Source organism: Xiphophorus couchianus, chromosome 6 (assembly GCF_001444195.1).
Source record: "Xiphophorus couchianus chromosome 6, X_couchianus-1.0, whole genome shotgun sequence".
Taxonomy (NCBI): Eukaryota; Metazoa; Chordata; class Actinopteri; order Cyprinodontiformes; family Poeciliidae; genus Xiphophorus; species Xiphophorus couchianus.
This window is the reverse complement of record NC_040233.1, coordinates 10,316,808-10,331,797: the sequence shown is the minus strand read 5'-3', so window position 1 is coordinate 10,331,797 and position 14,990 is coordinate 10,316,808. Positions and strand designations below refer to the sequence as shown.

The 14,990-nt window shown below is 37.8% G+C and overlaps 1 protein-coding gene across 3 annotated transcripts; it reads left to right on the top strand.

The window, feature by feature from the left end:
• Positions 1 to 160: 160 nt before the first annotated feature.
• ptbp2b (polypyrimidine tract binding protein 2b) lies at positions 161 to 14,461 on the top strand. 3 transcript variants are annotated; one of them, XR_003595926.1, is made up of 18 exons: positions 161 to 312; positions 1,824 to 1,845; positions 1,976 to 2,027; positions 2,316 to 2,479; positions 2,575 to 2,646; positions 2,736 to 2,807; positions 2,932 to 3,090; positions 3,237 to 3,347; positions 3,946 to 4,114; positions 4,672 to 4,749; positions 5,114 to 5,226; positions 8,177 to 8,210; positions 10,347 to 10,439; positions 10,562 to 10,678; positions 11,335 to 11,434; positions 11,521 to 11,598; positions 11,971 to 13,035; positions 13,114 to 14,461. XR_003595926.1 is itself a non-coding variant. In XM_028020848.1 (17 exons), exons 1-17 carry the CDS (start codon positions 305 to 307, stop codon positions 12,098 to 12,100), a joined length of 1,572 nt encoding a protein of 523 aa, XP_027876649.1. In that variant the 5' UTR covers positions 161 to 304; the 3' UTR covers positions 12,101 to 14,461. The 3 variants fall into 3 exon arrangements, 2 of the variants coding, with proteins under 2 accessions (XP_027876649.1, XP_027876650.1); XM_028020848.1 differs by having other exon boundaries at positions 11,971 to 14,461; XM_028020849.1 differs by lacking the exon at positions 161 to 312 and adding an exon at positions 933 to 1,076 and having other exon boundaries at positions 11,971 to 14,461.
• The last annotated feature ends 529 nt before the right edge of the window (positions 14,462 to 14,990 follow it).

Genomic DNA, 14,990 nt, shown 5'->3' with positions numbered 1-14,990 from the left:
ATAACCGACTTCAGTTTTTTTAATAATGACATGCTGGAAGGTGAAGCTTTACCTCAGTCTTAAGCCTTCGCTACCTCTAACAGAATTTTTGCTATCATTATTAGTAGTAGTAGTATTAGTAGTATTTTTATTAGTAGTAGTAGTATTAGTACTCTCTGAAAGATACTCCCTACCGGAAGGTGGCGTTGAAGCGCCCTAAGGTTACTGTTTGTCCCCAGAAGGAGAAGCTCGCCCATTTTGCTTGCACAGTGTATGTCGAAGTGTGCTGGCATATCAGACAGACTGAAGAGGACAAAGGAACGCAATGGACGGGTAAATATCATCATAAACCAAACGAATGCTTCTGTTTTCACCCTCCATAGTTGTGTGTGTGTATCAGCCGAATTTGCGTTTTGGATTCAGGTTTTTCGAAGTATGCTACATGTTGGCTAATGTGTTATACCATCGTTCTGAATCTTGCGAAAAACGTGATACTGCCAGCAAGTCTCGGTCAGGCAATGTGGGGAATATCCTGTCTGTATCCAGGCGTATTTTAATTTCACAACATGATACATTGCGTGACAAGACACTTAACCTCAGACGCTGAAGCTAGGAGTGTAGGGGAACGATACAGTAAAGAAAAAAGAAACATATTCTCAATTTCTCGGTCAAATAATTTGCATTGTAACGGTAGCTAGCTGTATTATTATCTAGAAAAACAGATATAAAGGACTTTCATTACATGTTGACACCATTGTAGACTTTATAATGATGTTAGGAGCTGATCATAAAGCAGTTTGTAATGAGCCATGCTAATTGCCTGTCCACCTGTCAGTTGGTGCTGCTAGCTTAATCCCAACTGAAATAACGGTCCTTTGTTTGTTTGAGGCCAGTCTGCTGCACAGGACCGAGACTGTGATCAATGCACGGCTTTATCTCCGTTTCCGTCAAGCCTCAGTGCTGAAAAACAGCGGCTGGGGTCAGAAATGCGGTCTCTTTTTCATATGGTGGTGACCTTATATAGGGTTTATGCCTGGAATCGAGGCGCGTCTTTTGTGGACAAAACGTAACATTTCAGAGTAAGGAAATAACGAAAGGTACAATGTTGGTTAATTTATGTCCTTGAATTTGCATTTAAACATGTGAGAAATGTTGCTCACAATCATATAAAAGTTTACAATCGAAATATATTTTTTATTTATTGCCATGAAACGTTCATTTTCTTGTTGTTAGCGTCAGCTAATTAGCCTGTAAGCTTGCCAGACCCCATAAGGTAATGTTTGTTACTGTACAATGTGATATTTACACCAATTTTAAAAAAGCAATACAATGTTCTACCTTTAACCCCACAAAAAACATGTCCAGCTTGCATTTTTCCATACTTAACACCCAAGCATCCAACCATCATTCCCCTTCTGTTATTCTTGGTGTGTTGGTTGGGAGGGTGTGGTGCCTATTGGCGACTGTCATTGTTAAAGTTCATAGAACAAAAATTGTGGGAGTTCTTAGTCTTGATGTATTCAGTGAACAGAAGGAAAAAATAGGGTTTGTTCTGTTCAATAATATTAGACTTTGTTCACTACTTGAAATAATGGAACTAAAGCTGCCAAAGGCACAAAATGGCTAGGGGGCGAAACCACCCACACTTATTTTATGATTTAGATGAAATGACATTATTTTCAGATACATATTTATAAGTATTAAACCACTTTTTGCACTTTTTACTGTATACTATTATATTGTTTATATACTTCACAATGCATCATATTGTACAGTAGTGATGAGACTGCAGAAATATTCTCTCTGCCTTTTCTTCAATATCTTTTTTTCCATTCTATTTCCAGTGATGTTGCAGTTGGTGTGAAGGTAAACTACATTACTTATTAATAACAAAACATTTTTTCATTAGTCTATGCTGTCATATCTGTCCTGTTCATTTTGTATTCAAGTTGGAGAATAAAAATGTGACTTTCTGCTTTTTGTCCTTGTTATTTAGAGAGGCTCAGATGAGCTGAACATGTATAGTAGCAGCCCCAACTCAATGACAGGTGAGTTTGATCAAACCTGCTGAGATACTTTATTTAAACATCTGCAATACATTTTGTGCTCAGAAAGAAGGTCAGGAAATGACATGGGAAGTTGTGTTCTGTAAACAACTGAACCTCAGCAGATTTCAAATGGATAGGTTTTTTTTTTTTCCAAGTAGTTATTTACATGTGCAGCCTGTATGCTCCAGCTCCCCTTGTGATGGCTACAGTCTGTCAACTGTTGGATCGAGACAGCATTAAGCTACAATGATTTCTGTTTAATGTTTTTGCTTGTGAATCTATGTTCAGCAAACGGTAGTGACAGTAAGAAACAGCGCCTAGACGAGTCCCCTCCCTCCAGAGTGCTCCACATCCGAAAACTTCCCAACGAAGTGACAGAGACAGAGGTCATTGCTCTCGGCCTGCCCTTTGGAAAGGTCACCAACATTCTGATGCTGAAGGGAAAAAACCAGGTAGACTCTATAAAGTCCAAGCACATTAATTTAGGCTTACTGTATAATTAAATATTTTTAAATATTGGCGATTTCATATGGTTCTTGTTTTTTAGGCATTTCTAGAGTTGGGTACAGAGGAAGCAGCCATCACTATGGTGAACTACTACACAGCTGTAACACCACAGGTCTGAAATCAGTATTTTTATTTTTCTCATTTATTAATACATCATTTTGTTGTTAAACATAGTCAAGTATTTTTGTTGTTTTTCTTTAGGTCAGAAATACTCCTGTCTTCATCCAATATTCTAACCATAAAGAACTGAAAACAGATTCAGCTCTGAACCAGGTATAAATGGGCCTCAAGTTTCCTTTCAGACACAGAGCTTCCTTGAATCAACCATTAACAGACGTTGTAGCGGAAGAGTTTTCTCATTCTAATGTGCGCTGTTTTTATTTTTTTGTCCATCCAGAGAGCCCAGGCAGTCCTGCAGGCGGTATCAGCTGTCCAGGATGGCAGCTCTCCATCCTCTGACCAGGGCGTATTGGAGCTCGCTCCGCCCCCCAGCCCTGTGCTGCGAATTATTATCGACAACATGTTTTATCCTGTAACACTGGATGTTTTACAACAGGTAAACTGAGCATTTAAAACGTTAACACCGATAAAACATTGTTTATTCATGTGGTCTTTGAAAGACCCGTGATGGAATGATCAGATTAATAGCATTCATTGTTTTCAAATAAATCCTTTTTATGGGTTTTTTCTCCTTTGTTTCAGATTTTCAGCAAGTTTGGGACAGTTATGAAGATTATAACCTTCACTAAGAACAACCAGTTTCAGGCTCTTCTGCAGTTCAGTGACCCAGTCAATGCTCAACAAGCTAAACTGGTAGGATACCAGTCAACACTGTGACCCACTTTGATCACATGATCTAATCCCACCCAATGATCATTGGGATCATTAAAGGAGTCTTTAGTTAACAAAGAATTGAACCACTTTTTGTGAAACTTGAAATTTAGTTTTGGTCTACCAAAAAAATGTTGCTGGTAAAGGTGACGCAGCATCAGCTGTCACTTTCTAGGTAAAAGAACAACATGCATTATTACTTGTTTTAGTTTATTTACTGGATATTCTGATTGATTATTATGTATTAATGGTTTATGAAAATAAAATTATAATGAGCCTAAATCCTCAAACTCCCTTGTTAAAAATTTTAATGTCATATTTTTTTATCAGGTTAATCACTGAATTTCTTCACTTTCTAAAATTGTCACTTTTAAGTTCTTTGACTTTTAAAAAAAAAAAAATTACATTAAAAAAAGATACCTTTTAAAATGTTTACTTTCACAGCCTTGTTCACAGCATGTAGTTATTGTTCCTTTTTTAAAACAAGTGTTAGTTTCTTTTCTGCAAATAGAGTATGCATGAGAAATACTAAATAAAGTATGGTCACTGGTGACGCTCACACTTGCTTCTTCTACTCTAGTCGTTGGATGGACAGAACATCTATAATTCGTGCTGCACTCTGCGGATAGACTTCAGTAAACTGGTCAACCTCAATGTTAAATACAACAATGATAAAAGTCGTGATTACACCAGACCCGACCTTCCGACAGGAGATGGAGAGTCAACCAACAAGGATCATTCTTTACTGGGTAAATACTCATCTGTTATTGACCGTTTTTACAATGTTCATTCATATGATTTTATTTGCTGTTGCACATTTTACTCTCTAAATGGAAGACCTCCTCTACACACATTTTTTTATCTGTATTTTTTTTTCTATTAAAATAATTGATAACTTAATGCTACTGTGCATACAGACATGTGCTAACTGTAGATTCGTATCAAAGGAAATCTTTTAACGGGTTAAGGGTTGATGTACTATAGATTTCCTAAAATGGTGCTACAATATGCCATAGGTTGAGGCAAAACAAACTTAACTTGCATTTTATGCAAAATATCATGTTGGAAATGAATCCTAATAATTAGAAAGTGAAGTGTGTGTGGGGAAAGTTAAGGTTCCACACTATTCAAGATAAATACATCAATGTGTTGCTCACAATGCTACCCCGTTGTAACACTGTCTTATTATCTTTTGGAAGATGCCTGTCATTTCTGATGGAAAACAATTTTTCTAAAAAAATAAATGTTAAACCTTACTCTGCATATGATATGAGCAGTTGTTCATACAAATGTTTTTGTTTTGTAGGTACCCCATCTGGAGCTCTAGCTTCCTACTCTAGTGGAGGAGGTTACTCATCATCTCTCTCCCTCTCACAGGGTGGAGGTACATATATATTTTTTCCTTTTAATTTCCATCCACTTGTTTGCATATATATGTCCTGCTAGGATAATTGAAAATGTCTTCAATTGATCACATTCTTAGTGATTCACTAAGCTGAATAATAAAGAAAAACTACATAAGAAAAGTTACTACAATCTAGTAATATAGCTGAGGATATTTCAGTTATTTTATTTGCTTATTAAATCAACGAGGAACAATTATTCCATTAGTTATGTCAATCAATGAAATGAGAAGCTGTTTGTCTTTAAAAAGAAAAAAGTTAAACTCATTCTAGTTTTTTTGGTTTTTTCTATATTTTGGTGTTGTATAATTCAGACTTGTTTCTTACCCTGGGCTTTCTCTTCAGGAGCCATCAGTCCCCTGAGCGCTGCAGCGGCGGCGGCAGCTGCGGCAGGTCGCGTCGCTCTCTCTGGATCCGGAGTGTCAGGTGTCCTGTTGGCGTCCAACCTGAATGAAGAGGTACACTAACCATAAGCAAAACTTTTCACACTAAAATCAATTCTATAGGCTCTAGTTTTGCTCACTTATATATTTACGACATATTTTACAGTTTTGGATGATTCTTCTGAGTTAGCAGTATACATTCTTGTGTGGGTGTGTGATTGTATGAGTGCTATGCATAACTTATGTTATTTTTTATATAAATATGGATCCTTCACCTCAGAAGTCTCTTTAGTTCTGTGTAATCGTCCCGGATTATTATAGTGACAGGATGACTGTGGAGTATAATGGTTTACAGCTTAGTTTAAATAAATAGTTTCACTTTCTTTGTCACTTTTTCTAACTCTTTCAAGACTATTTTTGGATTAGGATTTTTATAAATGGAAACACACTGAAGAAACCCCACACTAAGACAACTGTCAATTTTTTTAAAGCATAAACTGACTTTGCACCATGGTAAACGCAGGTTTTTAGCACCATAATCAGTGTGGTTTTCTTCTCACAGCATTTTTACATTCTGATGAGGATTTATTTCTTCTACGAGAGAGTCAGCCTTAACTTGGCACAGTTTTTTTTCTTGCACTAAGAATTGTTTTTTTGCGTGGGCATATGCATGAATTTCTTTTACTTTATTTTTCTTGCCATGAACTGTAATGTTCTAAACTCTGAGGTCTTTTTAGCTAATTATGTCCAACCACTTTGTCCGTACCAGGCCGTACATCTTCAGTTAAACTTTTGACATGTTTTTTTTTCTCTGTACCTGGCAGATGCACAAAATTTATTCTTTTTATTTTTCTTCTTACAATTATGTTTATTCTCAGTCACGTTTTCTGAATTCCAAATATGTATCTACTTTAATATATCTATCTCAACTGTATCTGCTATCCTTTCTTATGTTTGTTGCTGTCTTTCTCTCTCTCTCCTCTGTCTGTTTCTCCAAGTACCTGGTGAGAGGATAAGGCCAAGGTGCATCTTGGCCGTATTAAACCGTCTCACTCTTCTATTTACCTCAAGACCAGGAGACACATGCCAGCAGTGTTGCGTTTGAGCACTCTAAAAGGGTTATCAATGCGCACTACTGTAAACCAATATGTTTTAAGAACATTTAGTGTTGGCTTTGGTGACGCTGATACGAGGAATAATGCGTGTGCTTTCAGTATTGTGCAGTAGAAGATAAAAAATGTTCTAAAGCTGTGGTGATTCAGAAATAATTTGGTGAAAACGTAACAGATTGAAATTATGCCGCACACTTTTAACAAAAATGTGGTCGCACTTTGTTTAAAAAGCAAGAATTATGAGCAGTGATAATGCAATAAACGATAGAAAGTGGTTAATTTCTGGTGGTTGAGTTTCTCAGTTACTCATTATTTAAAAAGAAATCCAGATGTTATTAGCTGTTTTATTTTGGTAATGTTTCTCTGGCTACTACATTGCCATCTATGTAGGTGTAATAGTAAAATTATTAAACTGACCCTATGTTTTGCTCTGCAAACATACACAATGCTGTTTTTGAACATGCTAAAGTTGCACAATCGCTTGAATCGAAAGCAACTTTGCAATATCAATCATGTATGTTCAACTAACTTTTACTGCTCATAAGATGTAGATTTAGTCGCTAAAATGCACATTTTCAAAGATTAGACTATTTGAGAATGAGAATGAACTCGATAATGAAAAATGAAGAGGAGATTTAAGATTATACGGGTTAATCCCAACCAATATCACTATGGTAATATTCAGTCATATCAGATTGGCATCTTTTCCTAACATTTACAGGCCCAGGATACACACTTTAATTTTCTATGTACCGTAAATTAAAGTGGTTGAGTGTTAATTTCAAGCATTGAATGTTGAGTCGTGTCACTTGTTCCTCATCTCCTCACTCTGTCATCAGTTAAAAAAAGCCTCTAATGCTCCATGTTACACCACATGCACAGCCGGAATAAAACCAACAAACCCAAAGACAAATGTTTGTATTTAAGTTTGAAAGCGAAGATCCACCACTTTTTCCTGGGTATCAAATCCAAAATCCATCCATATCCATCAATTGGTCACATGTCTGTTTTGTGTCAGCATCGACCCCCACATCTGAGCGTATGATGTATTTTTTTTACGCAGGACTCACGGTGTTTTAACCTAAATCCTTTAAGCATTAGAAAGCAAAGGCCATATCATCTTTCTTTGGAGTGATAAACTCATCAGTCTGACCTTCTCATCACGTACGGCAGTCCTAATGGTGCCTGTTTACCTTCAGCCATCTGCTTCATGGTTCTCCCGCCGCTCATTCTTTTACTCTGAGGTTATGATTCGTCTGGAGAATCCTTTTTTGTTTTGTTAATTTCCTCCCATCCCTCCTATTCTTCACTTTTACATGCATCCAGCAGAATGAGTGTGTGCGCGCGAGTGTGTGCTGCTGAAATAATGGAGTGAGACTTTGGAGTCCTTTATTTTGCGTGCGTGCTTTTTTGACTCAATCAGCAATCATTCAGACTCCGTTGATGTTCCACTGATGCTCTGTTTACTGACCTCTGCTTTGGTTTTTGTCCTCCTCTCCTCCTTTCTCCCCTCCCTGCCTCCTTTCTTCCCTCCTATGCTCCTCTCATACATTTTTATTTTCTTTCCATATGACTCTCCCTATAACCACACATTCTTTAACGCTAAATCTTCTTCTGAACACCTTCCATATAAACCTTTTCTCTACTTTTCTCCCCAAATTACTTCCTTCTATTCTACTCACATTTCTTAATCTGAACTGAACTGGACTTTGGCTTTGCCATTCTGACCTCACCCTCTCCCCCCCCCAAACCACCCCCTCCATTTTTGCTTCACCCCTCATCATCATGGAAACAACCACCACCTCCCCCTTCGTCCAACGCTGGGCGGTCTGATCTCTACCTTCGTCTCTCCTCTTCCTCCTCCTCTGCTCCTCCTCTTCCTGTCCTCTGCTCTGCGGTCTCTCTCTCTAAAGATGGTCACGCCTCAAAGTCTCTTTACCCTCTTCGGTATGTTCAATCTCTTCTATTCTATCTGTATATCTCTCTCTGTTAATCCAGTTTTGTTCACTTTCTTCAGTGATGTGGTGGGCACTCTGCTCTTCTCTATCTGCCTGTTTTTTCAAGCTCTTCTCTGTCACATTGTACATTGCAAAGTTGAGATATGCTACTGTCTTTACACTGAAAGAGCAGTGAGTCTGGGAGATTGTCTCTTTGGTCAGCTTATCTATTAATTGATGAGAACAAAGACACCAGAACCATTTAGGTTTTATGAAACCTTTAGCCTGGTCCTTAGCTTGTAGATTTTTGCTTCTTGAGTTAAAATGGGGCGAAGAAATCCAACCAGATCTCTTGAATAAACTTTATAACGTTTCTTTTCTTCTTTTTTTTTTTCTTTGACTGATCGAGAACTGTCCTGCTTTCCTCATCATCCCTTGCGTTTGTTCCTAACCTCCCCATGAAAAGTGACTTGCAGAAATATTGATTTTCCTCAAATATAGCGTTCCAAACATGAAACTCACTGGGGCTTGCAACCAACGATTATTTTAATAATTAATTAATGTACCAATTTTTCTGATAATTAATAGAATTTAAAAAAATATATTTTACAGATTTACATTGAGCCACTTTTTTTTATAGAAAATTTGAAATACATTAAAATATGAAAATGAAATAAATAATTAAATTCTTTTCTTAAGTAAGAAAAAAGGCCTTTCATATAACACAGTAAATCTGAACCAGGTAGAGCTAAAACTGCACCACTTCAGGAGTGGCCAAGACATATATTTATGTGTTTTTATCTTGAATTCAAAATGTCTGTCTTTTTATGTATAGTTTTGGTTTTATTGCTGCTTTTAATGTTTTGTATTTTGGGGGCTGGGGGGTGTTTCAGCACATTGCCTTTTTTGAGTCTGTTTACAATTAATCAAATACTAAATTGCCTGATGACTATTTCAATAGTTGATTCATCACAATTAGTCTGATTGATCTTTTCAGCCCTAATTTATATTGAGGTTTCATTAGATACACCAACTAATGCAAAATGAAGACAATTTATACAAGTTCTGACATTTTCTGCTCCTGTAAATCTGAAAATTGTGGTGTGTATTTGTTTTTCTGCCCCATTTACTCTGAGACCCCTAAAAGAATCTCCTTCAACCAGAGACCTATATAGGTAACTTGAATGTTAAATAAAATCCAGGTCTGTGTAAGTTAATCTAAGCAAGTAACATGAAAATATCTGATGCTTGAAAGCTTACATGTGAGTGAGATGGACACCAAGAACATGTGTTTTTGTTTTTGCATGTCATAGCTGTTCTAACGCTAACATTGAGCAGATATGAGCCTAGTTTACCAGCACAGAGCCAATCTTAAACTCTCTGTGAAGCTATCCCCACTGATGCTCTGCAGAGTAACATTTGGACAGGGAGCCAGGTCCTTCAGGGTTGATGTTCTCACCACATTAATGGGTCAGTTGATCACAGCAATCCAGTGTACTCACCAGGACTCACTCTAGCTCTCCCTCTTTGCCTTTTCTCTCTCGAATTTGTAACGAGTTGTTGTGGTCATATAGTTGATCTCTCTTTTTCTTAAACTGTGCTGTTGGGATTGCCTGTCATCCAAGCCGGGCACAAATATCTCTAAAAGTAAAAACATTACCCCAACAAAAGCATTAAAGGAACTCTGTTGATTTTTTTCTTTTTTTTTTTGTTTGTATCTACATAAGTGTTACCAGCAGCATGTTCTTTCAGGTTTAGTAGTGTTTTCTTCCTGCACCGTTTTACAGTTTAACCACCTAATAATCAAGCTGCACTCATGCCAAACATTAACCTGCCAGCCGGTTTGAGCTGTGTGTCAGTGTTAAAGTTCAGCTGAGGTGTCGCCACGTTAAACGACTCAGATCATTTCAAGCACTTGATTGAATTGTGGTAGAAGTCAAATTGGAAGAGTCCATCTTTTCTTTTCATTTGTCTTTCTAGCACTAACTTGATTCCTTTCATCCTTCACACCTCTTCTTTTTTTATCTTGGTCGGCTCCATCTCTCCTGCTCTGTCTGTTCTATCCTTCTCATCTACTCCTCCGCCCTCGTCTCTCCTGCTCTCTCTCTCTCTTTCTCTGTCTGTCTCTCTCTCTCTCTCCCTTCAGGCGTCTATGGTGATGTCCAGAGGGTGAAGATCCTCTACAACAAAAAGGACAGCGCTCTGATTCAGCTTTCTGATGGCAACCAGGCTCAACTTGGTAAGATGTAGTAGTGTTGTAGGTATAAATTTATTTCCGACAGTGTGTTAAATTCTAGTGGGGAGTTTTAAAGGTGTTGAAGTTTCTCATTTTCCCATCGTTCATGTTTTTGTTGCCCGTAGCAATGAGCCACCTGAATGGTCAGAAGGTGTTTGGTAAAGTGATGAGAGTGACTCTGTCGAAACATCAGACGGTAGCTTTGCCCAGAGAAGGACTGGACGACCAGTTACTCACCAAAGGTAAGATGATTCATATTGTTATGATTTGCATTTCGTTGCTTTTTAATAAATATTATGAATATAATCTTTGTAGTCTTGCATCAAGTCTCCCTCAGACTGTCAGGTGAACAAGCAGGATTTTTGCAAATTTGCATCATGCAGTAATAATGAGTCCTAATCTGACGCTGTTTTAAAATCAGCACCATGTATCTACTTTACCTTGATAAATTTCTCTCAGGTATTTTGTTCCAGCCATTAGTTGGTGACGGTCTCTCCTTTTGCAGCAAGATAATAATCTACAACACAGACATAATTTCATATCTGAATGTCTAAAAACACATAATAAGGATGTTTTTTTATGTGGCCTAGTCCAAGTCCAGACTTGAATCTTAATGAGGTTCTGTTGCGGGATCTTATCTTGGCCACTCAGGCTTAAAAACCATCAAATGCAGCTGAAATAATTCATTCCTTAAAGAAGAGTCGACCGAATTGATGAAAGAGAGATTAACGAATTAACTTTCCTGGTGACAATGAGGCAAAACCCTTCGGTTTGTTTCAGTGGCTTCGACAACCGGCTAAAATAACAGCAGCTGTCGGCTCAACCTTGTGAAGCAAGCAGGCCACAGCTCCAATACAATCCTGTCGTCTCATGTGAACGTTTTGTGTTTGTCGGACAGATTTTTCTGGCTCCCCCCTCCATCGCTTTAAGAAACCAGGATCTAAAAACTTCCAGAACATCTTTCCTCCATCTGCAACACTTCACCTCTCCAACATCAGGTAGAAGAAAATTCAGACGTATTACTTTGCAGCCTGGATCACAGTTATTTCACCCAGTAGACATCGATTGGTGTTTTTGCTCCTAGGGATGGAGTCGGAGAGGACGATCTACGCCGCCTGTTTTCCAACAGCGGAGGAACCGTCAAGGCCTTTAAGTTTTTTCAGTAAGATGTATTTCGGAACAATCAGAGCTGTTTTAAAGAGGCCGACCTGTCACTGTTGATTTCTCTTTGAGTTTGACTCACAGGAAATTGAGGTGTTACAACATTGTCCCAGTCTGATCAGATTTTTATCTAAACTCAAAGGTTGATAAGGATCCTCCACGAATCCATGTTGATGGATTCGTGGGATGGGAGGAAAAAGTTCACATGATTTAGTGTTGGATGTGGTGATCAACAGTTCATCAAGGGGAAATTTGCTGGGTTTTAGTCACTCGTTAATTGATAGTTGCATCACTAAATAAACAGTTTGTTTTTTTTAATAGCACATCCGGTGTACATATACAATCATTTTTAACTGTGCTGTCTTGTTCACAGGGACCGTAAGATGGCGTTGATCCAGATGTCGTCAGTGGAGGAGGCGATTCAGGCTCTGATTGACCTTCACAACTATGACATGGGAGGAAATCACCATCTTAAAGTTTCCTTTTCAAAGTCCACCATCTAACCCGCACACCAAACTCCTAAACAACATCTTTGACTAGCAAAGAAGCCACTACCATTTTTCTTTTTATTTTCTTTGAATAGTTTATTTTTTGTTTGTTTGTTTTGTTGAAGTATTGTAAAAAATACAAATTCCACTAACTGTGTTTTCTTTCTTTAAAGCAGTGAACTCTGTCCTGCGCTCAGTTTCTTTTCGAAGGCATCTCTGCTTTGACCTTTTCCTCCACTTTAAAGAGCAGCAAAAACACCAGCTGAATGTTGTTTTCTTTTAGTTCCTATAGGTCTCGATCCACAGCAGTGTCACCGTTGAGTTTTGTTACAGGTGAACAGACGTTCTTTAAGAAGTAAAAACTAGTGACTTTTAAGCCACTACTTAGTGCAAAGTGCTGTTTTGATCTTGTGTTGCTTCACACAGAAAACCTGTGACTGTTCAGCTTCCGGTTCCCTTTGGATTAGTGGAGGAGGACTGAGGTCTCCTTTCATTTTCCTCTCCACGTTGAGAAGAAAATGACATTCTTCATGCTTCAAGGCAAACCACAGTATTACCTTTTTCAACCCTTAACTTGTCTGATTAGTGAAGTGCTTGGATTTTGATTGATATAGTCTCAGTGCACCGCTTCACTTTGTTCAATCTCACCATTTACATTAATACAGGTCAGTTTATTTTTTTAAAAAAGAATCTACACTGAGGGTCACTCTGAAAAATGATTTGTTTTCAGTAGGACCCTCAGGGTAAATACTGGGGCATTCAAAGTTTTTGGGCATCTCTGGTCAAAATTTATTTATATTTTAAACTCCCTGAAGCACTCAGTGTAGCATAAGCTTGAAGTAAAAACAGTAACCTGTCCAAACTGTTTAAAAGCATAATGGCCGCTTACATTAGATTCTTAGATTTTAGTTCTAGATTGAGTTCAGATTAAAAAATAAATTGGATATTAAGTCATATAATGAATATAATTCAAGATGTTATTAAAATCTGTAGAAAATACTAACAAGGATTTAAGATTTTAAATTAAGCCTTTGAACCCAAAGCTTTTTGCATGGTCTTAAAAGAATGCCACATTCCTAATTAGACAAATAGTTTTCATTTAAAGGGATAAATCATTTTTTACTGTTTCACAGAAGCAAATGTAACCACACTGGCTCTCATTAAGCACCGTTCAGCAATCCTCCGGAAAAACCTTTTCAATCCCTTCCTTCTTTAGACGTTGCTACACACAACCCAGGTGTTTTGTTTTTTTGATGCATCGCATCCTTCGCAGGTCTTCAGTTTCCAGGGACGCTCAGAGACCACCAATACTTTGTTGTGTTAAAAGTCGTAAATCAAAAGGATTTACGTCTGTAGCTTTTTATGCATGGATGGTTTCCTTAAACTCAGCACACACCGTCTCATATCAAGTCAGACCGGACACGAACATTTTATGAAAAGTCTAAGGTAATTTCCTGTCCTCTTTGACCAGGAGAAAAATAAATCAGTCACTCTACTTGTTATACGGAACAACCACAGATTTACCGACTCAAAACTCATGACCACAATCCCTTCATAGCAAAAGATTTTATCTAAAACCGTTGATAACAGCATTGTGAGCTCATGGCCTTCATTTGAAATTGCCACCATTTGCGGATGATACTTTGGTGTTCCTGAATCCTCTTTTTACTGCTGGATGTTGAATGTATTGATGTTGCCACACTGCAATCATTACGGGGATCACCATGCAGAGCTTGCTCACTATGACGGACGGAGCCTGTTCAAATCGCATCTCCTTTGTTCGAAATGCAGCTGGGTGCATGCTACTGCTGTGTTTAAATGAGGTTTCTACATGTGATTCTGCTTTCGGTCTCTGATTTTGGGAGATCTGTTGGGACCACATGTGCCTTTAGTCTGTAATCTGGTTTTACTGGTGATACTTTAGTGTGTAAACGGATCATTTTATTGGTTATATTTGCTGGTTTTGTGGTTTAAACCTGTACAAAGCCAATTTTTTTTTAACGTTTGTCGAATAAAAGCCGAGTTCAGCTTTGACCTTCCCAATTTTCAAGCATTTTCAAGGAATGCTCAGGAGGTTTCAGCGTACTCGTCAGAAGCTTTCCTCACAATTCTTGATTTAAAACGGAGAGAAAAAAAAAAAAGCAGACGTTGCAAAGCCCAACAATTTCTCATAGCCGACATTTTTATTTTTGAGGTTTTATTGTAAATTTTCTACTTGATTTAAGTCTGTTTTGTGAAAAGATTTCAGACTAGCACAAATTAGACTCGTCTTTTCTACCAACAAGCGCAAGTAAACTTGTTTTTGTGTATGAACTCGAAGCCTTTGATCTCATCTGTATCTTACCTGTAATAAACTTGTCTGTTCTCACTGTTCAATTCTGCCAATCTCACTTCTTTCTCTCCACTTTTCTCTCTGTTCTTTCTCAAACAAAAATAAAAAAATTAGACATTATTACCTTTTTACAGAGATGAAACAAGGGCGATCTTGAGTGATAATACATCCAGCTTCCACGTTTTTCTCTCATTACAAGCAAAATGCTATTTCCTTGGGATTTTAGTTGGTCTTGCAGATTTGCTTACATCTTTTCATATCTGTGTCATGAATGCATAAACAGCTGTTTGAAAATTGAACGTGCCCACGTTAAATATCCATTAATACATCTTAACTGTCATGGGTGCAGCTGGAGTAGTTGAGTTTGCACTTCTAACACAGGACGGTGTGAGCTTGCTGTGGATGAAACAAGGACACACACTGATGAAATGTGACACAAATGGAGGCTCTAAAAATCTTTTATATAAATGGGTCTTGATTGGATTTGTTTCCCAATGGCCTGTTTGTGAAGTTGGATCCTGCGCTGCTCAGTAAAATCTAAATCACTTTATGCGAGACCACTTTGGGGAGCAG

What these genes read in the sequence shown, in the direction of transcription:
- ptbp2b (XM_028020848.1), top strand. An exon ending in CAGCCCCAACTCAATGACAG is followed by an intron (nt 2,028 to 2,315) that starts GTGAGTTTGATC and finishes ATCTATGTTCAG; the next exon opens with CAAACGGTAGTGACAGTAAG. An exon ending in CAGATTCAGCTCTGAACCAG is followed by an intron (nt 2,808 to 2,931) that starts GTATAAATGGGC and finishes TTGTCCATCCAG; the next exon opens with AGAGCCCAGGCAGTCCTGCA.